General features: G+C 36.6%; 3 protein-coding genes and 1 long non-coding RNA gene across 4 annotated transcripts; 2 read left to right on the top strand and 2 right to left on the bottom strand.

Annotated features, from left to right (window-relative positions):
• Positions 1-923: 923 nt before the first annotated feature.
• Positions 924-3,233, bottom strand: LOC141841628 (uncharacterized). The gene is made up of 3 exons (XM_074729810.1): positions 2,983-3,233; positions 1,619-1,870; positions 924-1,542 (listed from the first exon to the last, which is right to left on the bottom strand). The coding sequence occupies exons 2-3, from the start codon at positions 1,697-1,699 to the stop codon at positions 1,018-1,020; spliced, it is 606 nt and encodes a 201-aa protein (XP_074585911.1). The 5' UTR covers positions 1,700-1,870; positions 2,983-3,233; the 3' UTR covers positions 924-1,017.
• Positions 3,234-8,201: 4,968 nt separating this feature from the next.
• LOC141840539 (basic blue protein-like) lies at positions 8,202-9,175 on the top strand. The gene is made up of 2 exons (XM_074728556.1): positions 8,202-8,694; positions 8,774-9,175. The coding sequence occupies exons 1-2, from the start codon at positions 8,511-8,513 to the stop codon at positions 8,971-8,973; spliced, it is 384 nt and encodes a 127-aa protein (XP_074584657.1). The 5' UTR covers positions 8,202-8,510; the 3' UTR covers positions 8,974-9,175.
• A 1,776-nt stretch (positions 9,176-10,951) lies between these two features.
• Positions 10,952-13,922, bottom strand: LOC141837768 (uncharacterized). Its single transcript, XR_012602570.1, has 2 exons — positions 13,532-13,922; positions 10,952-13,420 (listed from the first exon to the last, which is right to left on the bottom strand). It is a non-coding gene; the product is annotated as an uncharacterized LOC141837768 (long non-coding RNA).
• Positions 13,923-14,610: 688 nt separating this feature from the next.
• Positions 14,611-23,892, top strand: LOC141838982 (microtubule-associated protein 70-1-like). The gene is made up of 11 exons (XM_074726621.1): positions 14,611-15,075; positions 15,167-15,252; positions 16,729-16,794; positions 16,885-17,055; positions 17,654-17,824; positions 17,896-18,051; positions 18,194-18,340; positions 18,491-18,562; positions 18,672-19,193; positions 19,269-19,462; positions 23,273-23,892. Exons 1-11 carry the CDS (start codon positions 14,829-14,831, stop codon positions 23,307-23,309), a joined length of 1,869 nt encoding a protein of 622 aa, XP_074582722.1. The 5' UTR covers positions 14,611-14,828; the 3' UTR covers positions 23,310-23,892.
• The last annotated feature ends 1,082 nt before the right edge of the window (positions 23,893-24,974 follow it).

Below are 24,974 nucleotides of genomic sequence, written 5' to 3'. Positions count from 1 at the left end.
CGAAGCAATAATCATCTCATGCTTCTCATCCTAGAGTCCACGTTGCTAAGAAATCCTATTCCTTCAGATGCTCCAAGCCATCTTTCGCCGCACTTCTGAGTTCACCAGGTTACGAATAATATTAACATTATACTACAACATAAAGGAAGACTAGACGCATTGCCTGCTTAATCTCTACCATCATAGCTAAACCTTAATGTTGCTTTTCTTGATGTAAGCCCAGATAAGCGTGAATGCTTAAGTTTCTGTGATTTCTAGCACCCATGATGCATGCCTGCACTGCAGGGGATATAGGTCGGGACTTGGTGATGTCCCTAGATGGCTGAATTCCTACTGCGACGCTGGCCGTCTCTCTGTTGAGTAGAGAAGGAGACGGAGCCCACTAAGCAACGACGCATAGGATGACTCAGAGCCACAAAGGAGGAAGCTCATGGGTCTCTGGAGGATAATATGCCCATAGAGCTTGCATTTTACAAATATTGATACTGTAATAATGCCTAAATGCCTCACTTTGATTTGAACAATGGTCCACAAATTGATTGATAATGTTTTCATTTGTTGAAAATTTTAAAAAATAATATGCAGATCTTTTTGATAAGATTATAGTACCAATGCTCTGTTTTGTTAAATTGCTCATCAATTCAATATAACCAAAGTTCACTTGATTAGTTGTTGGAAAGCATCGAGCTCATATCTCTTCAACCCTCTTATTTTATTTCTCTTCATCTTATCGCTCTTCATTTGTCTTATTTATATTGTTAGCATAAAGTTGAACTGTTAGAGTCATTTTTTTAGTGAATCCCAGTTGATGCAGATATGTCGTGGTTGGCTTACTTCTGATGGCAGTGGTTTACTATTGCGTTGGTGTTACACTCTTCACAACACTCTACACGGGATTGTTATGTTGGAATGAGAGACGTGACTTGCATTAGAACTATGATATCTAAGAAAGTAAATGCTTGGCATATCAACTGCCAAACTAGAAACAAGCACACACTTCTGAAATTGCTAACATGATCAAGCCATCTTGAGACTCAAACACTGAATGTGCCAAGATGGCTGCTTCAGACTTTCCTCTCTCACTCCTTCCATCTCATATCCATTCTTCCTGTTGCTGTCATAGCTGAAGTTTCCCTCTTCCATCCCCTGCAGCTCCCATCCATGCCCACTTAACTTCAACCCTCCAGTGTCAGTCGACGACGAGGAAAAGCTTGCTGCCTCATCAGAAGTAAAAGATACCTCTTCTCTCTTCCTCCAACCGTTTCCTATAGTCAGTGCCAACTCAATGCCGCCGCCGTCTTCCAGCTCTAACATCACGTCTTCCTCAGCTCTTTCAATGTACTGATCAGCTGGAAGTTCAAGATTAAGCACTCGTTGCCTTCGCGGTTGCCTAAGTTCCTTGTGACTATTGCCGAGTAGACATGAGTTGGAGACATTCTTTTGGTCAGTAAAATTGGTGAAGCTCTGCGACTTCAGCTCGTTGTTCTTCATGTCTCTCATTAGAAGCTTCTGAACTCTATACAAGCGATGGAGTTCATGGACCTGATAGAGAAGAGAATTAACTTGAGTCTCTGTGCTTGGAGGTTAAGATTATAAAGGGGAAGAAAAGAATCAAAACCTGTTGCTTGAAGGTCTCTTCATGTTTCAGCATCATAACCTTCATGCATTCTTTATCATATTTTCTCAGGAACCTCTCCATGATAGTTTATGGAAATAGATTGGATTGCCAATAAAATCCTTTCGAAACTGCAGGGAAAGAAGTTGCCCGCTTGCTTATCCTTTTCTCTCTTTACCAATTTGTCTGCGTGCGAACGATTGGTTGCTTCACATTTCACTCCAATTATGCTAAAATTCTATCAGCGTCAGATCCCTGCACATTTTCCACATTCCACGTTATGAACCATTATTGGTTGATCTTTTGTAACAGAATCTATCACTTGATGTGATGGACTTTCATCAGATGCTTCAAATTTACAGCCATTACTGTACATATCCAGATGCTGTACTCTCTCAACAAATCATCATGCAAGTGAGATATTCGAATGTGCGCATATTGATAGGACTAATTGATTGAGATAGGATGATATTTTGTTATCTTAAACAAAACTTAGCTTGGGAATCAAATTTAAATGCCCACCAACCTTAGAACTTGTAACATGCTTCATTGAGGTCCAGCTTATTTCGTGCAACTAACATTCGATAAAATGTCTCACAACATCATTCCCAGTAGTAGGAAACAATTGGTTATGATAGGATACTTGAAATGTTCAGCAAAATCTCACTTTCAACAGTAAAAGCAAAGAAGTGAATGTTGTTTCTCATGCTTACTGGGGAACTTTACTTCTAATGAAAAATAAGTAGTGAGACAGTATTGACTTATTGTTTCTTTAATAAAAATGACAGAATAACTTGTTTCTGATTATACAATTGATAAAAACATTACCCTGCAATTGTTTTAATTTATAGATAAATAGAGAGAATTGCATTCGATACTTCACCTTTTTTTTTTCTTTTGCTTATTTCACTGTGACAGGAAAAGAATTTACAGTAAACATAGGCAAATGAGCAACATAAATGAGTAGTAAACCTAGAAAAGAATTGATGTTATGCTGATATTTGCAATCGTATCAAAGAGGAAAAATGATGTAAATTAGCTACAATTATGCCCTGCCCTTGCCAGATAGAGGATGGAAGATAAAACAACAACAGCTGGTGAAACTTGTGCATGAAGCTTCAGGATAAGCTTGTGCAAAATTTGATGCTCAACTTGAGCTCAAGAATTCAAAGAAGTCAAAAGTTTCAGGAAGATGATAAAAGAATATGCTCCTACACCCTCCAAAGTAGGAACTACCTTTAAATGCAGAAAATTCCCTACTGCTTCAAGTTCTACAGTCTTGGATGCAATCAAAGAGGAAGGATAACCACAGCTGATTGATGACTGGCAAAAGAGGAAAATTAAGTGGAGATGATATGGACCCTGACCTGTGACTATCTATGAGCAGATAGATTGTGCTATGATGAGGGAGAAACTATGGATATGCTTCAGTGAGAAACTCTGACCCTTCTCTGCTCCTACCTCCCTTAGGCCCGTGTTCTTTTGGACAAAGCAGCACTTCCCTTCAACCCCAATCCGGTGAGGCATGAAGTATTTAAGGTTTCCTCGGCAGTCTCTCACCTGAATAATTTACTACCAGCCCTGTACAATTCAGGTGCATGAGAGAAAAGATGCCCCAGACAATGGCTACAAAGGACAGAACAATAAAATAAGAAGACTTACTTATTGTTGTTGTATTGGAGAAACATGCTGCTGTAATCAGAGTCACATGTGCATTAGGATCTATGATCACAGACAATTGTCTGTCTACAATGTCTTATGCCTAAATTTGTCCTCACCCGACTGTTAAAATGTGACAAACCGAACTTCAGAGAATGTGAACAGTGAAGAACTTAATGGTCAACAGACAAGACTACAACTTAACAAATATCAGCAGAATGGGAGGATGGTGAGTGATCATACATCATGTCTGTGTGACTTTGAAGGTTGGTCATTCTACCACTCATTTTCCGATAACAGATTCTTCTTGTATTAAATGAGGTCCTGGTCATAAAACCACCAACTAAATCAAATTCCATTCAAATTAATGATGTTTCCATAATTCCATTCAAAACATGGAAGGAGAAAAAAAAAGGATAGATTCTTCACCATGGAGTAGGGTTGAAGAGGCCTGAGCAGTTCATGATGCTATTTTAATTGTTCTAATGATGGCTGTGCAAATGGATTTGACCAATTAACGCTGACCACATGATGAACGGACAAGACAAAAATAATGAGATCCAAACACAACCATGATGATGATGAGTGAAGCAGTCTTGTGCTGGACCCACCAGGACATGCGAAGTCCAGCCAGTTGGGCATTCTCTCAAACACCTAATCTACGCAGTAAACAACACTGAAAACGAGCCACTGGATTAAGACGAAAGCAAAGTCACTGAAAACAAACATCGCAATTAACAATTCCTGGCATCAATCAGCCTCTTCGGGAGAAGCAAAGGCACAGTCTTTTTTGGGTGTGTCCTCCGAGTGTACTGACAAAGGTGTCTTTAGGAAAGACCATATGATGCCGTGAGCAAAAGGCGTGTTGTGTTGTGGCTACTTACTACCTATCAGTGGAGCACATGGTGAGGTCATGCTCGAGGACGCCGACATTGGAGCACGCGTTGCCGGTGAGAGGAGGCGCAGAGGCGTACGGCCACCTCCATGGGGCTTCTCAAAAGCAGCAGCTCATCTCCTCTCCTCTCTTCTCTTCTCTTCAAAAGCAGAGGCTTCTTTTAGTCTCATCAACCCATTGAAGCATCATACAGTCTCAGTAATATAAACTAAATTCATCTAAAACCTCTCTGAAAAGCTTATATAGAAAGCAGAGATCAACAGACAAGCCATTGCATGGTCTTTTTCATGATGGATTCGTTTAATTGCCTCACTCAAGCAGCAAATTAAAGCAGCCTTTTGAAGCCTGAAACTTGCACAACGAACTCTAAATCATTTTTTGTTCCTTTCAAATTAATGGCTCTAATCCTACAGAGCACGAGCACGAGACACATATCACAAGGAAGCATGAGCGGCAGCTATGTGCATATTAAAACACAAACATCATTAGACGAGAGCATGCCTGCTAATTTACAAGCCAAAAACTCGTTAAATTCAGAGCAAAAGCTTTCGAGAACTACGTCGACGCTTTCCCTTTACATGCATCTTTCTCCCCCATGCAACTACTATAGTTCATTCCTGCGTCAGCTAACCGCACGCACTGCCCCCCTCGATGCGATTAAATTCTTGTTAACACACACACACACACCTGCCTGAGTTTAAAGCCTTAATCATGAATGATGAAGCAAAGGACAAAAACTTTTTAATTAAGTATTCTGTGCGTCAGAACACAAAGTGAGACCTTAAGCATTCGATCCAACGTCCAGCCACTCATTTGCGTAATTGTCCTGCGCATGAGTACATCAAAAGAATCACCCATGGCCCTGCAATGTTCCCTCTCCTCGTAGCGATTTAATACTGAAGTTATTATTTACTAAACCTTCCTTCTTATATCAACGCATGGGGTCTTAATTATCAAGCAGCCAGTGACACTGACATCCTGCAGTGTCCTGTCTGTGAAAATTGGCAAGGCGAGAATACGCATCGTAGAGGCCTAGCTAGCAAGTCAAAGGTTAAGTGAATCGAATTCCATTTTCTCCCACCGTTACTTTTGTTGGAGTCAACGTAAATAAAGGTCGCATGTACACATCGTTCTGGACTTTGAGTTTCGTGGATTCGAGGGCGCCACTGGACGACTACGACTTTATGCTCGACAAGGAACGCCCTTTTCATTCTTGTCCGTGTTATCTTTTTGTTTGCCACGGGCAAGATTCCCAATGCGATGTGGTCATCGTAATCGATACAAGCTACACGATGTAACTTAAAGTTAAAGCAAGATTAACATCAAAGGCAAATTTGGCTAAGAATTATCATTTTATATTGAATTCTTCATTTGGTTTTCCTTTCCTGTAAATGCATCTATTCGAGATCAAGTGCGTCGAGTTGTGTTTGAACTTTGCTTCGCGAAGCACGAGACGGGTTGAATAAGGCCCAACCTCTTCGTGCAAGGCAAGGCTCAATCCAAGAAGCAAAGATAAGTTCCAACAAAATTGTAGCCCATATAATTGTTTGTTTCTTTTACGTTATTATTTTTTTTTCTATTTCTTCAAATAGATATTGTACATGCTATTGGGTAGTTTATAGAAAGACAATGATGAGTATTTTTGATATTTGAATTAACCAATTAAGGTAGAATGACGAATTTCAAGCCTAAAATTAAAGATAGGTGCAATAGATAGATTGAATAAGTTAGATCACTCAAGCAAACTTAATCAATTGGGTAAGAAAGGATTGGATCAAATTAAAAAGCTAATAAATAAATTGGAAAAATAGAATAGATTTAACAAGCTATGTGAATCATATACGTTAACTAATTAGATGAGTTGAATAATTATATATACTTTTATGAAAAATAGATTAGTAAAATGGTACTCAAATTCAAAGACAAAATTAAATTGAGACGACGATGATAAAATTAAATGAGTTAGTTGACAACCTAGATGACTCATGAAACAATCATAATTTTTATATTTTTTATTTATGCCATCTTTTTTTCTCTTATAGATTTTTTTCCATTGTAATTTTTCTTTTATATATATTTTTCATCGGAAAGAAAAAAAAACATAAGAGAAAATTTTAGTCTGCCTTACTTTGTAACTTTGGATTGTCCAATTTTTATGATAATTCAAAGATTATGTTAGAATTCAAGATAAGGCAGTTAGATTATTCAAATACTATGCAAGAGGAGTCAAATTTTAATGTGTGAAAATTTTTTATTTGAATATCAAAATGAGACATTGTTTATGGTAGCTAGATCAGAGTTCTTTCAGATCAATATTTGTTATTGGGTGAAGTCTTGGAATAAAAAAATATCGTTTAGTGTCTTTTTAAAAGTTTTGAATATTTTATTATTATTTTTAATAATATTTGATTTTAGGATTAAGGGTATTTTTGTCTATTGTCAATTAGGATTTTAATCTATTTAAATGTCTATTTATAGACACTAAACGATATTTTTTTTAATAAAACTTTATCTGTGTTATCGAATTCAACTTTTTTTTAATAAAACTTAGAGAATGCAGTTTTGTTTGTCAATTTTTCATGTCTTATTTTCTCTATGATTCCTCTCTAATCCGTAAAATAATCATTATTCTATCTGACATAAAAATTGATTATGTTAAATATTCTTATAAATTAGCATTTAGACTAATTGAGCTGAGGTAGATTAATTGGGTTGCACTAATGGATAAGTGGATTGTGCAACTAAATCAAATTTGATGAATTATTGATATAAAATAAAATTTTTAATATTAAAATTATACATTTCTTATATTATTCCTACAATAAAATATAAGAATAGTGGTTATATAGACTATTGTATGAGAAAAACAAACTAAATAATACTTAATCCTTATTTCTTATATATTTTATAGGAATAATTATTTTATTATTTATTTGTTCATAAATTACTAACTAATTATCTACCATTGATTTTTTTTTTATTTTAACCATGAGAGCCCCACGTCGTATATTGGATATTTTTCAGTCTTGAAGAAAGCAACAAAGTTTTTTATTTTTTTATAATAGTGCTAGCATGTAGATCCAAATCCTCGTAAGTCGATGAAAAAAATCTGGTTTTGAACAAGAAAGTTTTAAATTAATGCTAAAGAAAAACTTACGTGCAAAATTGACATAAACAAGGAAAAAGTTGAATTATGAGAAGAAAACTCCCACTCTCTTAAAGCGATCGAATTCATTGCCTTACAGTCTTCTCTTCTGGTGACAGTCGATCCTCATAAATAAGAATAATTAAGATGTAATTCAAGTGTCGCCTCACAAGAAGGTTGACGCCATTGATAAGTTAACAGCAAATTAAGGATGTGGTTTATGCTAACCGTGTACAAGTGAGGATGAATAATTCTGTTTATGCTTAGAGGCCACAAGTTTAATGTTAAAAGGGTGGACAATTTTTGATAAACATGAAACATTTAATTACCATTTGTTTTAGACGGATTAAAATGATGCATTATAGAATTTTATCATCCTTTTTATTATTTTTATTTCAATTTTATAGAATTTAATTGAAAGCGAGCGTGGAAATTAGGCGATCGAATGAGATCATGCAGACTTCATCCCACATCACGCACGTTGAGTGTGGATTAAATAGAAAAAGGAAGAAGGATGGCTATTGGGCTGTTTGTTTCGGACGCAAATTAAACGCGCATTCAAAGCAACCGATCGAGCTTTCTGTTCCTCGAAAAGCGCCGTGTCTTCGGCTCTGCCTGCGTCAGCGTGGGGCAACTCGTGGAGAAAAAGAACTGAAGCAGCTGCGTGCATACGCTAGGAAGGGAGATCTAGAGAGTGCAATCGTCAGGGGAGTTCCACACAGTTTGGCGTAAACTCTGCTTCACGGCAGTTGTTCGATTGTTAGTTTAGAGGTGTGCGTTGTGGTCAAAAGAAGCGCCGGTAGGATTCCAGTTTAAGGGCACCACTGACTTTGGTGCTCGGCAGAGAACAGAAAACAGAAAACAGAGACGACTGCTCTGACTCTCTTGTCCGAGCAATGAATTCCGTGGGAGAGGAAAGAGAGTGAGCTCGGTGGGGGTAGGCGAGTGGTTGGTCGGTTTCAATTGCAGTTGTACAAATGCTCCACCGACATGCCTTAGTAATTTAACACGCTCAACGACTTCTCGCTGCAATTTCCGTTCTAACTCCATTCCCCTTTCTTCCCCCCACCCACTACCTCTATTTGACCCTTCCCTTCCCTCGCTCTATATAATCCACCCTTTCCTTCTCACTTTCATCCAACAGAGTCGAGTACGTCTCTTCCCTCTTCCAGTAGATCGAAGTCGTTAGGAGACACATGGCTCAGGGAAGTGGCAGTGCTAGCCGAGCTACCGCCGCCCTCGGGCTGGCCTTACTACTCTGCCTCCTCCTTGCTCACGCTGCCGAAGCAGCTACCTACACCGTCGGCGACAGTGGCGGCTGGACCTTCAACATGGCCAGCTGGACCCGCGGGAAGCGCTTCCGTGCCGGCGACGTCCTCGGTAACTCTAATTAATGCATGCCAAGTTAATTTTCTTGTTAAAGACGATTGTGTATGTATGAGAGGTGCATTGCGTGCAGTGTTCAGGTACAGCCCCTCGGTGCACAACGTGGTGGCGGTGAGCGCGGCCGGCTACAACGGCTGCTCCGCCCCGGGCGGCTCCCGGACTTACACCTCCGGCAACGACCGCATCACCCTCGCCAGAGGCAACAACTACTTCATCTGCAGCATCGCCGGCCACTGCCAGGCCGGCATGAAGATAGCCGTCGTCGCTGCCTGACCTATCTTTATCAGTAATTTATATATATACTTCTCCGCAATATATCGGCCATCGAGTGACTTAAATAAACATACTTCGATCCTGTTAACGAGTGGGCACCCTGTTTGCATGGATCAAGCTAGTTAAAAGTAGGAGAGTTAAATCTTGTATCAGTGAAAAGTTTGAGGAAATTATATAAGCTGCTATCCATGTTTGACTTCTACTATAACTTCTTTCTGGTGAATTTTTATGCTTGGTTTTCCCATCACTGGCTAATAATCTGTTGGGAACAAGGCTACTGAATGCTTGCTAATGTGAGAGGAGACAGGACAGCTAGGTTTCAGGGGAAGGATTGGACAGGACATCAATGCAAGGACAGCTCATCTGGCCTAGCGCTATTAAGTATGACAATATGACTGGAATTGACGTGAGCAACTTAGCAATATCACTTGCATGAACTTACGAAGAAGGAATTAGTGAAATGGTGCACTTTTTTTTTTTTTCTTTGTTAAGTTTTCGTGGGATAAATCCGAGAAGTATATATGTCCACGATTCGATGGCCTAACATCATTAGTAATTCAAATATTATGGACATTCGAGTGTATCCCCTGCATCAGTAGTCAAAGGTTAGTCTTTTATGTGTGACTACAAGGGAGACGGAAGTAACTGTCAGAAGAAACTACTGAAGGAAGGAACGCAGTAACGAATTTGAAAAGGGGAGGTCCCACAAGTTGGATTATTCTGACGAAATCTGGGAGTGAAAATCGTCGGGGAAGCTGTTGAAGCACATGGTTCATGGACTTGAGCGTCCCAAAGGAAAGGATAAAGGCCTTTGCGAATTTTAGACATCTAGTGATGTATTTTTAATAAAACAATTAAAATAGAGCATGATTTAGATGGAAAAACGCTCCCTTTATTTTTTTTAGCATAGATTTTGTATGTTAAAAATATTGATAACTTAATAAAATTATCTACGAAACTAAATCTAAATTAAATTTCATTCTAGTGATACTTTTTTCATGTATTGACTCAGATAGAAAATCAAGAATGAAGGGGAAAATTTATATAGTTAATGAGGGTAAAATATACTATTTTATTTTTTTTGAAAGGTAAATTTTAAAATTTATAAATGGTTTATCCATCTCTACTTTTTTTTTTTTTTGTTTGAGCAAATGGTCAATCTTAAAACACTGAAATTAAAATTATATGATACAGAAATACAGATTTCATTGCTTGAAAAAATAATTAATATTTTTCTATACTTATCTATTATATTTCTTAGAAATTATCCATTTATTCAGAATTTTCCTACCAAGAAACAACAACAATAAAGAAAAAGGAAACCATAATAGAAAATAAAGTCATGATCACCATCATCTTTCTCGGTGTTGATCTACTTATAACAATATTAATGACAATAAAGAGAACACGAGCAAAAAGAAAATGAAAATCTCTGGCCCAGATTATTTGCGAAAGGTAATTTATTTTTCTTTAGAAAAAGTTTTAAATTTATTTGCATAATCTAAAGCACAAATTTTGATAACCTTCCATTTTCATTAACTCACCTTTTCCAATCTTCAAGTAGTTTTTTTAACCATATTTCTATGTTCATCATAATTTATCATCTTTAATTCTTTAAGATCATGATTTAATTGCAGTTTTATAATCAGATGGGAGTCCCAAGCTACTTCATGCATCCCCAATTGTCAATATTAATAAACACTTTCTTTAAAAATAAAAAACGTTTTGTTTCTTCATCCCAGAAGAATTCTTTGAAGCATGGCTCTGTGCAAAGCCTTACTCCTTTTAACAATATTTAAAAGGATTTAAAAAAAAATCTTTTTAAACTACAAATCAGAATTAAAGCAAATAAGGCTGCGTTATCAAGTAATGGAAGGATGTAGATTAGGCTGTTGTTATTGCCTTCGAGTATAAGCTCAAACAAGAGGAGGAAGAATAACAATAATGTCGCTTATTTCTTCAAACATCATCACTGCCATAACAAACACATTTTCTGTGATTTTGATTGCGGTTGTTCTGTTGGCCAACATATGACAAAGCTGAAGCTCCCTCAAATTTTCCTCCTTGATGATATGAACAATCGAACAAAATATATATACACATACATACACACCTGTTCATGAGACGGAACAATGGAATGTACAATTGTGCGTCTGTAGATTCGGTAACTGCATTAGGAAATCCGATTGTCCTTTTACCATGAGATGTCAAGCTAGCTGCCAAATGATCAGGTATGTCCACCCAGGAGGAAGATTCAAGTTATAGACAAGTGAAATCACAATGACTTGAAAATGCAATATTGTAAAACCCAACAACCAACTTATCTAGCTAAGACATCATCATAGTGTAGAGCTTTGTAATCCTTCTAGGAGCTCCAAATGTACTTGGCTAGCTTTTTGTCGTACTTCACGAATGGAATCACTTATCATGTTGAACAAATCTGCAACACAAATCACTTGTCTAATTTACAGTTGCGCTTTAAAGGAAAGTACAACAACTAGCATCACCATCTGGATACTCTGGAAGTCAAGCATCTCCATGTTAGGAGCACTATACAAAACAGTGCGCATGCATGTGCTTATGAAGTGGTACAAATATCTCTATGCTTTTCAAGAATAACAAAGTATTAGGCTAAACAAATGTGCTTGGAATTAGAAAGTTGATGTCCTAACCTGAAATGGCCATTCTCAGTGATGATATCCTGATGAATATGCAAAAAGAATAAAAAACATTTTAAATAATTTCCAGCGAGTATAAATACTTCCTATGTTAAGTTTTTGAGCTAATAAGAAAAAAGTTCCAAAGCTGAACAAGTCTGTTATAAGAAGTTGAGCAGCATCTTGTATATCGGGAGTTGAATCAACCAAAAGCTTACACGCGCATGAAATACCTTATTAAGTACACAAGGAAACCTCCTCTAACAACCTAAAAAATAAAAAAATAACTTCTTAAATGTGTAGCATACGGAACAAAATTCCCAATGCACTTACTACACTCACTCTGCAAAAACCTAGCTTAACCTTTAACACATTATACGTTGCCTCACAAGCTGAATAACGAAAATTAATTCATGTCTTCGCCCATAAAGGGACGAAGAAATTGAGGTGAGTATTTCCTAATATTTGGGTGAAAAAGAACAACAAAATGGCTAGGAACTACATAAGAGACTGATTGGTAAATGCAGACATCATCTGCATGATCTGGTTCCATTTATGTCCTGAAATAAAAGGTTAGCAAATGAACTTCATCTTTGGAATCACTTAAAGCTAGGCTCAACTAAAACACAATGGATAACCCAAGGTATTGCAGAGTGAAAGTACGTAGCATTGGCTGAAAATTGTTGTTATAGAAATAAAACAGAAGATAAAGGATAGAAAAGAATAATGACAGATAATATGGACAGGAGTTGTAAGTCATTTGTCTAAATGGTACACTGTAATTTCTTTTCTTTTCTCATGCACAACTTAGAATTGATTAATGAAATCTTCCATTGCCATTAAACTTGCAAGTTAGTGTGGATTTTAGTTGTTACATGCACAGCGAAGGATCCCTTTTAGGAAAAAAAAGAACAGAAAAGCCATAGGGTGATTTACTGAACAGAATTGAAGGGCACAGATGACGAAAGAAGAGATATAAGCAACTAATCGTAAAAAAGTAAACCTAGTGACAAGCAAATTAGTTTGTATTCTTCACATTTTTGCATATGAATATAAAGAACAAAAGAAGGAAATGTATAGGCAATCATAGTCAATGTTAGCTAGGAGAATAGGACCAATATCCTGTGCAGGATCATGCATGCAAATCAAGTGCAGATTTGTATGCATAGATACAAAAATGATAGCAATTGTGTTTACTGAAGTTATGTTCTTCATCATTAAATTTATGGTTGACAGGTGGCGAGAGACACGTTCGCACCATGCTTCTTCTACAGGGCAGAGCAGGGTCGAGGCTGGCAGTTATTAAATAAGCAAAACATACAAAATAAATAATTAGAAATGTGTTTTCATATAGATACTAAGCAGGAAGACTAGGCAAACCTAGGTGGATCACGCAATTCATCTGTGATCCCTGCCCAGCTACAAAATGGGGCGGGTAGGGCATCCTCGGTCGGGGTAAGTTGATGAGGATTCCCATCTCGAATTGCAACCCTAATCAAATTATCATTCAAATTACCGGAGTTCTAATGTTTGACATATGGACCCAAAAATGAAAAAGGAATTGTTTAGGCATTCATAGTCAGTGTCAGCTACAACCAACATGCTTCGACGGATCGTGCAGATCATCAGTGCAGCTTCAGCAAATTGCAATTACAGATACCGCAGTTGCGTTTAATGAAGTCGTTATGCTGAAAACAAACAGAGGCCTACGGACTTCGAACAACATCAAGGTAGTTTGGAGCTTCTGTTGACAAACCAATTGCAACTCCTGCGAACCCTGTCAATCCGCCCTGCTAAGAGTAGAAGCATGGTAGATAATATAGTTCAACAAAGAATCAAACGGTACCAATTTTCTAATTCAAAAAAGCACGAACAAAGAACAGAATAACACGGCCTGCAACCTTCCTATAATTAGGTGAGTGTTGGAGGTGAAGTCCTTGTCCAGCATCTTGATCATTGCAGACACTTCTCGTACTTGCCAATTTGAGCGAGTTGTTCAAGGATAGCTTCAATCTACGCCAAAAAAAACCTAATCGCAAGATAGGAGTGTGCCGCAAACCTAATCGGCCAGAGTTTGAAGAGAGGTTAATTCTTGAGGGAAGCATATGGGTGCTCTATTGTCCTGTTTTGTTCTTGCTTTTTTCCATTTCCGATCGCTTTCTCGATGTCGGTCCAGTTGCTCATTTCGTGCGAGGCTTGCCGGTGCGATTCTGCGTTGTCCCTCGCGTGGTGGACTGGTAGGAGAGAGGGAAGCCGTCCCCTCTCGTCTCTTCCAAAAAGACGAACCTTGCAAGCGCTAGGGCTGTTATTTTCATAAACAACCCCACATTTATTTAATTTAAATCTTACTTCTGCCCCGTCCTCCTCCCTCAAGAGGCGTTGATTTTATCTGCGTTTAAATAATTAATAAAATCTTTTTGAATAGGTTATTTTGTTTTATTTTCTTATTATTGGATGTTTTCTTTTCCTATACTACATGAGTATTTCGTTGCCAATTTTATATTATATAAAATAACAAACTAAAGGACATATAAGGAAAATAAATCAAGGGATAAAGATTGGATTTATCTTTTAGAAAAAGCTCATTTGAGGTCCTACTTTGTTAATAAATAAATGGCAAGGTCTCTAACGTTAAATATTCTAACTTTGTCGGTAAGTTATTTAAGAAACCATTATTTTTGTTTCTCATTTTTTGAAAAAAAAAAGAAATTCGGGAGTTAAATCGGTAGAAAGGCAAAGGCGGACGACGGTAACTTTACTCCGACACTTTTTCCAGCTACGTCTGCAACTGAACACTGGTCAGTGGTCGCTCGCCAAGCGGTCTGCTGCACCCATTGCGGTAACGACACCACTAATTCCAGCTCGTTGAGATCGCTTTCAAATCCGCTATTTCGTTAATTTGCATGCGGTAATTGGTAGCTTGAGCTTAGTACAATTGTGGCATTTACTGTTGCTTGCACTGTATCCTACTCAATAAACCCCCAAATCACGCATTACTTCGGGTTGAGGGCGATTGGAGGAAGAGAACATAACTAGGGTTCCTTTCGCACACGATCGAAGCTCTCGGAAGATCTCTTGGTCGAGAAGGAAGCGGAGGAAGAGCCCTAGTTCCTTGGATCGGCATTGAGATCGCATGAGCATTTTTTTCTTTATTTCTTCTTGAACTGGGCTTTTGAATGTGAGACAATCAGATCCAGGATGTCAGATCTGTACGACGACGCTGGGGAGAGGATCTATGTGGGCGCCGTCGGGGCGAATGCTACGCCGCAGTCGGCGTCGGTTCTGACGGCGTCTGCGTCATTCAAGGGTGAAGGGAGGGCACCATCTGCTTTGAGGCGTAGAGCCTCAATGAAGCCCAACTTGGACGTGGAGGAGTTCATTAATCTTCTCCATGGCTCAGATCCGGTGAAAGTCGAACTCAATAGGCTCGAGAATGAATTGAGAGGTGGAATGCAGTTGTATGCGTGTTTCTCTCCAATTGATTTGTTTGAATTTTGTATATATGTAAGTTGGTTGCTTCTGGTGGGGCTTCACAGACAAAGATCGAGAGTTGTCCGAAGCACAGGCAGAGATCAAAGCTCTACGGTTGTCCGAACGTTCTAGAGAGAAAGCTGTGGAAGAGGTCAGTAGGTCGATATACTTCCTGCTCTGTCCTTGATTTTTTCTGCCTTCATAATAATCATCTATATTTCATAATCGTTCCTTTTTTTTTTCTTGTAATACTTTTCTAGATTCGTTTTTAATTCATTCTTTTATTATTGCCATAAAATTGATAAGGAAAATTACTATTTTTAGTTCTATAGTACAACCAGAGTCTGATTTTGGATTTCAAAGCTATAGGCTTGTTTTCTTCCATGGGAAATTGTGAGGATGGAAAAGCAATAGATATAAAACAAATGCTAAGAGCTTTTTTTTTTGGTCGTTTACTTAGGTGGAAAACTTCTGGAAAACAACGGTGTCAAATGGTCCAACTTTTTCTTAGTTCAATTTTCGCCCAAAATGTGGGCAGCATTTTGGATGGGAAATTCTTAAGTTGACGAATGACTATATTGATTCTTTCCTTTGGAAACAATTGTACTATAATCTTGTCATAAATACTTTTTCCCCCCACATTAGCCATCAGCTATCATGCCAACAACTGCACTACTCATTCTTTTTTGGCAACACTACACCTGTAATTGCGTTGTTCAGAATTTCACCATGTTAAGGGTATTGTTGTTATTTTAAATTTCAATCCTTCTAGTCTTCCTCCCAAATAAACAAAGTAATAAACAACACAAACAAAATTCATACTCCAAACTAAACAACATGATGGAGTAATTAAACCTCATCTATCCCTAGTATCCTTCGTCCTTCCTATGCAATCTATCCATCCATCTTATCCTCATGGGTGATCAATGCCTTATGTTGCAATCCCATTCTAAAAGTTAATTTTTTCCTCTCTCTGATCCTCATGTTTTACATGTCAGATTGATAGTTAGTGCAAAGTGAATATCACTTCATGTTTTACATGTCAGATTGATAGTTGGTGCAAAGTGCATATGGAGTGTGGACAGAATTGCTCTTTTTTATTTTGTTTTAGTTTATTAACTTGCAGCAGATAGTGATTTTTTTAAAATCAATTTAGGCTGGTGGATGCCTTATTATTTTCGGTTTCTTCTTCTACACTTTATACACCTTGGCAATCTTCATCACTATCTTTTTTGTTGGAAATCTGCAAGACAAAAATCAATTTTGCCATTAGTAACAAATAAATAAATAATGAAGGCGCTTGGAGATTCTAAAAATGACATGCTAACATTGGTTTTCTTGAAGCTAATGTGTTTGGATCTTATCGCTTCATGTGTACATTCATGGATAAGGATTTCCTAGTGATGGAAATGTGTTAAATTAGTTTTGTAACAGAACATTTATAACCTAGACTTCTATTATTTTAGACGTGCATAACTATGTCTTTGCATATTATCAAAGGATTTGTTTTCCCTCCAAGCTGTTGCATTTCTTTCACTTGTTGCTTTATTTTTTCATTTTTGCATAAGTAAATAGAAGGTTATGATGATACCAAAGAGAGCATTCTGACTCCTTTCTCAACTGTCAGCTAACAGATGAATTGAACAAGATGGATGAGAAGCTCAAGCTAACTGAATCACTTCTAGAAAGCAGAGTACTTGCGGAATTCCTATTCTCTATTTTCTCTCTTATTCTCATGTAACATGCTATAATGTAAAAGTGTTGATGAGAAGTAACCATGCAGAATCTTGAAATTAAGAAGATAAATGATGAAAAGAGAGCAGCATTGGCTGCTCAGTTTGCTGCCGAGGCAACTCTTAGAAGGGTCCATGCAGCTCAAAAAGATGATGATATGCCTCCTATTGAAGCGATCCTTGCACCCCTTGAGGCAGAGTTGAGGATAGCACGACAAGAGGTGTTGCTTTGAAACTTTGCCTCCTGCAAAACTTTACTCCATGACATTTTTTGGACACAATGTTGCACCTAAAAATTGAAAATAATGACAAATCGTACTCACTAAATAATCACCACTTTCTCTTATGTTTATAAGCAACTCAATTGTCTTAAGATTTTCAATGAGGTATTTCCTTTTTTTCTTATTTGTTTTTTTCCATCATTTATGTACTGCCGATTTAATTCTCTATGCATTTAGATGTTGTCTATTCCCTTTTTTTACTTTGACTAGCTGCATTTAATATTTGTAGCACCCAATTACTAACATTTTCCCTGAGCCAAATTGTTTAAAGGTATCCTGCCTAACCATTTGGGTTTCTAATGCTGTTAGACTTTGGTTTTAGTGTGTTCTGTAAGCTCAGTTATTTCAGAAGTTGTTGCCATATCTATCAGCTTTGTTGTTACCTTGTAGATTGAGGGTTAATACTTCTGCTAGTTTACAGACACCTGTTTTGTTCGTTATGAATCTTTAACTTTCTAAATATATCAGTAGAAAGAGTGCAAACCATTGAATACATCCCCTCTGTGTTGTGGTACCCGAGTGTTTTTCTCTTTTGCAGATTGCAAAGTTACAGGATGACAACAGGGCATTAGATCGACTCACTAAATCAAAAGAAGCTGCATTATTGGAAGCAGAAAGGACTGTACAAATTGCTTTAGCCAAGGCTGCCATGGTAGATGACCTTCAAAACAAGAATCAGGAGTTAATGAAACAGATTGAGATCTGTCAGGTATTCATTTATGAAACACTCTTTGGGCTAAAATTCTTTGGTGCTATTAAAATTTCATTTTTATTCTTCAGGAGGAGAACAAAATTATGGATAAAATGCATCGACAGAAGGTTGCAGAGGTTGAAAAGCTTGGCCAAACAGTTCGAGAACTAGAGGAGGCTGTTCTTGCTGGTGGTGCAGCGGCAAATGCTGTTAGAGATTACCAACGGAAAGTTCTGGAAATGAGTGTAATGCATCTAGCTTTACCACAATCAATATGATCATTCTCCTGAAAGTTGTGGACTCTTTTAATTCATGCCAGGACTCTTTTAATTCATTATGGTATGGTTGGTAATTTTCCTCGCATCATTCTCTTATTTATTTATTCAGGAAGAAATGAAAACACTTGATCGGGAACTCTCTCGAGCAAAGGTTTCAGCTAATAGGGTTGCTGTGGTAGTGGCCAATGATTGGAAGGATGCTAGTGACAAAGTAATGCCTGTTAAACAATGGCTCGAGGAGCGTAGATTCATGCAGGTTGGTTTTAATTCTTGATTTTGTTCAAGTGCAGACACTATGTTGGAGATATTTCTTGTTTTCTAGGCTGTATTGTCTTTCTTTAGATTCCTTTTACATAACCATCTTTCTATATTGCTTCTAATAAACATTGCCACAAACATTTTACAGGGAGAAATGCAGCAACTCCGAGATAAGCTTGCTATAGCAGAACGGACTGCTAGATCTGAAGCTCAATTGAAAGTAAAATGTCTATCTTTGGATGCCTAACATTTGACATTTTATTATGTTCTTTGCCTTTTTTTTTATTGGTGACACGAGCTATGTGATTGAACATCTTTTGGTATTTCAGGAGAAGTTCCAATTGAGGCTTAAGGTTCTGGAAGAGGGATTGAGAATGTCAGGGAATGGTACAGTTCGTGCCAGTGTAGAGGGGAAGAGTGTAAGTAATGGTCCTTCACGTCGCCAGTCCCTTGGTGGAGCTGAGAATAATCCAAAGAGTGTTAACGGCTTCCTATCTAAGAGACCATCTTTTCAGATGAGATCTTCTGTTTCTAGTAGCATGGTACTGAAACATGCCAAAGGGGCATCAAAGTCATTTGATGGTGGGACAAGATCATTGGAGCGTAGCAAAGCCATTGGGAATGGAACAGGAGTGACTCTAAATAGATCGTCTGATGCAACTGGAGATACTCTCTCACCTAATAGGTGGAAGGAAACCCCATCTGAGAAAACCTGTGAGTTCCCTAATGTTGAGTCAGAAGATTGTGTCTCTGGACTATTGTATGATATGTTACAGAAGGAAGTAATTACATTAAGGAAAGCATGCTACGAGAAGGACCAAAGCTTAAAGGACAAGGATGATGCCATTGAGGTAAATGCCTTCTTGTATCAAATTTCCGCTATAAAGTCATCCAATCTCCTGCTCATCCTTTAATTTTCAAATCAGATGCTGGCCAAGAAAGTTGATACATTGACTAAAGCAATGGAAGTGGAGGCAAAAAAGATGAGAAGGGAAGTAGCTGCAATGGAGAAAGAGGTGGCTGCTATGCGGGTGGACAAAGAACAGGATAACAAGTCAAAACGGCTTGGTGTTGGTGGTACCAAGAGTCCATCTACAAGCTCTCAAATGCTGCCCGGAAGGTATAACTAGTTGGTAGTTTTCATATATGATTCTCATGATCTGTTTGCTAAGATAATTTCTTATTACATTCTAATCTTGCCCTTAAGTTATTGTTGTAGCTTTGTCATATAACTAAAAATTGATGCCTCAATGAATATAAAAGTTTAGTATGGTTAAGATGGATGATAAATGATGAAAAAATCAGCACCAATTTATAGGAACAAATTTGAATTATGATTTTGTATTGCTTATAAAAGAATTAAGTTTACAAGTCATTGTGAAACTTTAAGAAAAGGTAGTTGGGATTGGATTTGAGATATAACAATTTAAAAAAAATCCATTTACCTTTATGCTCATAATATTAATTATGAATATTATATATTTAACAAGATAATTGACAAAGAAATATAAAGAAAAGAAGAATGACATGATTTTATTCATTTAGGAATCTCATGAAAGCTCTAGAAAATTATTATGGTGGTTTTGGAAAAATAGTAAATATTTATGTTGATGTGATAAATACATGTATAATAATGTACTTAAAAGTGATAGTTCCGTCGGGTGTTCAACAATTTTTTCTATTACTGTTAAGACTTCCATAAGGGTCTGTACTTGGCTCATATCATTTTCAAGTAGTTCTGATTGAAATTTACTGACCATGTCCAAGATAATCCTCCTTGGCGTTTGCCATATGCTGGGGATAGTGTTTTGATTGACAAGAATATTAACAGAATAAACTTTTAGCTACAATTAGGGTGAAAAACTTGAAACCTAAGAATTTCAAATTGAAGTAAAGTGATTATATGAAATCTGATTTTAACAGTAAGAAAAACTTGGAAATAGTTAAATATATCTATAAGAAAAATTCTTAAATGAAGTTTTACACACCTTGAATCCATAATTGAACATGGAGATACTGATGAAGATACCATTACCATTATGACCAGTGGTTAAAATAAAGAAGAATTCCTGGATGTGTAACCTTGGCTAAAGAATAATTAAATATGATACTTTATTAGTTGGTTAAATAGTTATGAAACAGCACATGCAAAAAGTCAGTGCAACAGTAATACTAATGCTTATGGATGAAGTACTTTGAAAATAAAATTAAAATACTACTATTCAAGAGCAGTGGGGTGTAGTCCCAACAGTGAGAAAAGGAAAGAATTCATTCCATTGAAAGGTTAATGAATTACATGATGGCACATTTGATAAAAAGAGCATATATTTTCATGGAATACCTAAAGGATTTAAAACATTAAATAATTTTCTTTTTTTTTTTTGTTTACACTATTTATTTTACTATGTTTCATTCTCACCTGATCCTACCAATTTGACATGATGAAATTTAGATTTTTTTCTCATTGATACTGGTATCAATACCTGTAGTGCCAACCACATCAACAGCAATGCAAGAACCCTTGCTTATTTTGCATTAGATTCTGTTGTTATGTGTCACTCCTAGATGAGCTCTTATACCACTCTTTACTTGTCAAGGTACTTTGGATGGTGAAGGCCCCTCACATCATCTGACAACCTAACCTCATGAAAAATAGGGTGAAGAATTATAGGTTATCCAATAATTTGTATAGCTATAGATCCTATTCCTTGATGGCGTGTTTGGTTTACAAAATGAAATAGAAAAGGAATCAAATAACTATTCCTAGGGAATGGAATAGAAAAAAGAATAGGATAGGAATAAATCTTAATTTGGTCCATGGAAATAATTATTTTTTAGTTCAGAGAAATGTTATACAGATTAAAAAAAGAATAATTTTCATAACAATATTCATGAAATATTTTGTATGACTCATCTAGCTCTCACGATTGCCTAGTTCTGTGCAGTTGATCTACCTTGCTCATCCGGCTTGAGTAAGTCAATTGCCTTGTTTCGTCCTTCCAGTTTGACTAGTCTATCAAACATGATTGGTTTCCTGATTTATTGACCCATTTGACTCTCTTGTCCTGCCTTGCCCGACAAGTCCAAGTGATCCACTCACTCTATTTAGCCATCTGACATTTACTGGCCCTTGTGTTCTACTAGACCAGCTCGTTGGCCCAACCAGTTTGACTGGTAGGTTGACCCATCCAACCCATCAGTGCATCCAGATTGATGGCCCATCCAATGCATTAGCTCATCTGACCCATCCATGCAATCAGCTCCCCTAGAGTATTTCTAATGCCTTCCTATGGAGTTGTGATTCCTTATAAGGAATAGCTATTCTAATGATAATTCCTTTTTCAAGTTTATTGTTGCAATCAAAGATAAGAATACTTATTCCATGAGTGTATTTCCTGCATAATCTTTTATATAGAAGTATGTTAGCAGGACTAAAACTTTGACTTATAGTGAATGCATTCAGATTTTCTGCTGGACAAGCTCTACTATCCCTGTAAAACAAATTGGGGCATTCCTATGATAAAGACTTACGAATGGAGCTCCTAAACACTTGAAAATATTTTGAGGAATCTAGGTTATATTATCACTCAGTCTTTCGACAGTTAGCAAAGGTGAGAAATGCTAAGAAAGATAATGCTAAGATGGATGGGTGAAGGTACTAGACAAAATAGAATAAGAAAAAAAATACTAAATCTAAGAAATTAGGTGTAGCTCAAAATCGAATAAATGATAAAATGATTTAGAAGTGTTGAATCCATGTGAGTGGAAGGTGGTAGGGGGGTATTGGGTGTCAAAATAAACATCTAACTGTTTCAAATATCAATAATGGAAAGCCTAGTATAAAGCTGGGTGAAACACAGTTTGGGATTGTTTTTTTTTTCAGCATCAATTTTGATTAAGTTTCGCAATTTTACTCCCATTCAAGTTACTCTTCTCATTAATGCAAATTAAGCAGGGTCATGATGTGGCCTTTTAAGCTAGTCATTTTATGGCAATACCAGCCTGATCCTCCATTTTACTTAATAATCCTTAGCCATTTGGACCCAGAAATTGCCCTTTTTGTAGATTTATATGCTCTGATAGTGTGTATAATCCTTCACTGGCGTACCCAGTGTATAAAGTTCTGACTGCAATAAATTGACTGGCATTTGAAAATGTCCACAGATTGGCCAATACTGGTTCTTGGGGTAATTTTTTTATCATGCTTGAGGCGTTGAGTTGGAGAACTAACTCCAACAACAAAACTTCATAGTTTTCCAATATTCAATTTCCATCAAATAGATATTACTCATTCCTAATATGAACTTTTTTTAAAGAAGTAATTCAAATTATATTTTCGTTTTTGGAAAATATAAGTTAGATAATTAGTTGCTGTTGATCCCCTTTAAGATGCAACCAGATTTAATTTTTTTTGTTTGTTTTTTCTTGTCGCTTGTATATCTCCCTTTGATCCTCGAGATGCTAAAAAATTTAGCATGTGGTTAGTTCATTTAATTTGCCTCTTGGTGTTATAATATGCCAATTATGCCAAATCTGGGTAGCTAGTCATTGGGATTGACACGGTTTGATGATGATAGTAAATTATGCCAATACCTGTACCAGACTGTTTTCTCTGAATACGGTTATTGCAAATTATCATTGAGCTGGTATTAGGTGTCTTTTTTAATCTTCATGTTCTTAAGAATTTTCCATCTCAGATCAGACACGGGCTTCTTATGACAATTGTCACTGTATATATATGGCAACAATTTTTCTTAATCGTGTTGATTTATTTAACCCATCTGTTTTTTTTTGTACACAATATTGACATTAGAATATAAACGCAACTTGCACTCTTCAGTGTGTGATGAATTAGTGTTTTAGACTAAAAATTGGAGTTATCATTTGCTATGTTTCCTTTTTGGTTTACTCAATTATGTTCCAATTCCAGGACTGTCCCAAGAAGTGGATTGATGCGCAATCTTTGACAACGAAATACAAGGTCCCAAAGTATCTAGAAGAGATTCTGCATCAGGCTGCTTCGTCCTTGGTAAATTTCCCTTCTTATCTACTTTGTTTCTTTTTAGACTGAACCCAGCACCAAACGACCTTGCTTCAGTGTTAGGTAGCTGCCTACCGAATGAGATCTATTTGCAGCTGATTTTAACTATAGTTAGCCTTTGCAAGTGATGCTTGGGTTTACCGTTTGCTAACTCCATGACCTTGTTATTTTGGTGGGACAATATGCCTTATTTGTTTGTATAGCCTGGTGTATCCTTGTTATTTGGCGTTTTGCAAGATGCCAAAGTATTGTAATCTCGTTTGTTTTTCACTTCTTTTCCAGGGATGTCAACGTGGTACTTTGGATGTGTGTCATGCATTCTCATTGGTTGCTCTTACATTTGTGTTGTCTTCCCTACCTGCTTAGACATGTTTTACACAGGCCTTGAACAAGTTCACGCGGTTGCATTTTCGTTTCGTTTCACAAGGCTCAACTCTTACGAAAGGATAATTGATCCTTTATTGTTCCTATAATTCGAAATTTTGATCATTCACGCAGCGATGCTTCTCTTGCAGAACCAATCGAGATGTATCGTGAGAGCCAAGAATAGCTCGAAACAATTGCTAGCCGAGAAGGGTAGTGATGTTTATGTATAAAAAATTGGTACAAAAACATGCTGCAGGTGATTAAACATCTTGTCTTTGTAAGGATCATTTGCTCAACTGTAAAACATGTTTTATTTTAAGTGATATTTAAATGTCAAGGATATTTTGTATCCACGTGTGCAATTCATACGAGCCTGACGGTGTAGTGCATCCATCATTCAATATTCATTACCAAATATGCATTCAAAAATTAATTCTGCTAATTCTACAAGTTTTTTAAAATTAGTTTACTTTTTATAATTTACTGTATTTTTAAAAAATATATTTTTTCTTTGCCTTCTATGCTATATGCTACATGTGGATTTGAACGCTGATATTTGTATGTATCTTTTATGCTATAAACCCCTATTGGAGATCAACCAATTGCTAATATATGATTATATTAGCACAACATTTATTTTTTAAAAAAACTTAGGTTAGTCTCTCAAGTAAATCATTACTTGAGAATGATAGAGTTAAATGATATATGAATCCTAAACGGAATAACTATCAAGGAAAGGGAAGACTAAGGTAAAACAATAATAACTATCATAAATGGTGACAATAAATGCTAAAATGTATGAGTAGTCATACGTTATATGTAATTTAGTGAACATTTTTCTCTGGGTCACTCATTCGTTTCATTCCAGTAAAGTCCAACTAAGGTATATTTATTTTGCAGAAAATAATTTATTTATATAAAATATTTTTTAAGAGAAATCTTTAAGAGAAGAAGTTCCTACATGTAATTTTTTTTATTATTTTGATGGTACGTAGATATAATATCTCTTCAACTTCCTTGTACTGATTTCTCATGGATGAGCGATATTAATAGAGTCTCAATAAGATGGGGCTAGTAGCCCAAAGGAGACGATAGAGTTATAATAGTTTTCAAGATAAGATTAAGTTAGTTATTATGGGATAAATATTATTATAATGAGCAAGAGTTAAATTTTAGTGAAGTCGAGAAAATGTCTTTCTCACAGTGATCAACAACAACTTCTCAA

The sequence above is a fragment of the Curcuma longa genome, chromosome 11 (genome assembly GCF_044706935.1).
Source record: "Curcuma longa cultivar G26 ecotype Majalengka, Jawa Barat chromosome 11, ITB_CL_G26_1.1, whole genome shotgun sequence".
NCBI classification, from domain to species: Eukaryota; Viridiplantae; Streptophyta; class Magnoliopsida; order Zingiberales; family Zingiberaceae; genus Curcuma; species Curcuma longa.
Note: the sequence above shows the minus strand (reverse complement) of the source record. Positions and strands in the feature narration are given on the sequence as shown.

Excerpts from the sequence above, each read along its gene's own strand:
- LOC141841628 (XM_074729810.1), bottom strand. The coding sequence starts at position 1,699 with ATGGAGAGGTTCCTGAGAAAATATGATAAAGAATGCATGAAGGTTATG. Across the intron at positions 1,543-1,618 it reads AAGAGACCTTCAAGCAACAG|GTCCATGAACTCCATCGCTT; the intron begins GTTTTGATTCTT and ends CTTCTCTATCAG.
- LOC141840539 (XM_074728556.1), top strand. The coding sequence starts at position 8,511 with ATGGCTCAGGGAAGTGGCAGTGCTAGCCGAGCTACCGCCGCCCTCGGG. Across the intron at positions 8,695-8,773 it reads CCGTGCCGGCGACGTCCTCG|TGTTCAGGTACAGCCCCTCG; the intron begins GTAACTCTAATT and ends CATTGCGTGCAG.
- LOC141838982 (XM_074726621.1), top strand. The coding sequence starts at position 14,829 with ATGTCAGATCTGTACGACGACGCTGGGGAGAGGATCTATGTGGGCGCC. Across the intron at positions 18,052-18,193 it reads GGAAAGTTCTGGAAATGAGT|GAAGAAATGAAAACACTTGA; the intron begins GTAATGCATCTA and ends TTATTTATTCAG. Across the intron at positions 19,194-19,268 it reads ACAAGGATGATGCCATTGAG|ATGCTGGCCAAGAAAGTTGA; the intron begins GTAAATGCCTTC and ends TTTTCAAATCAG.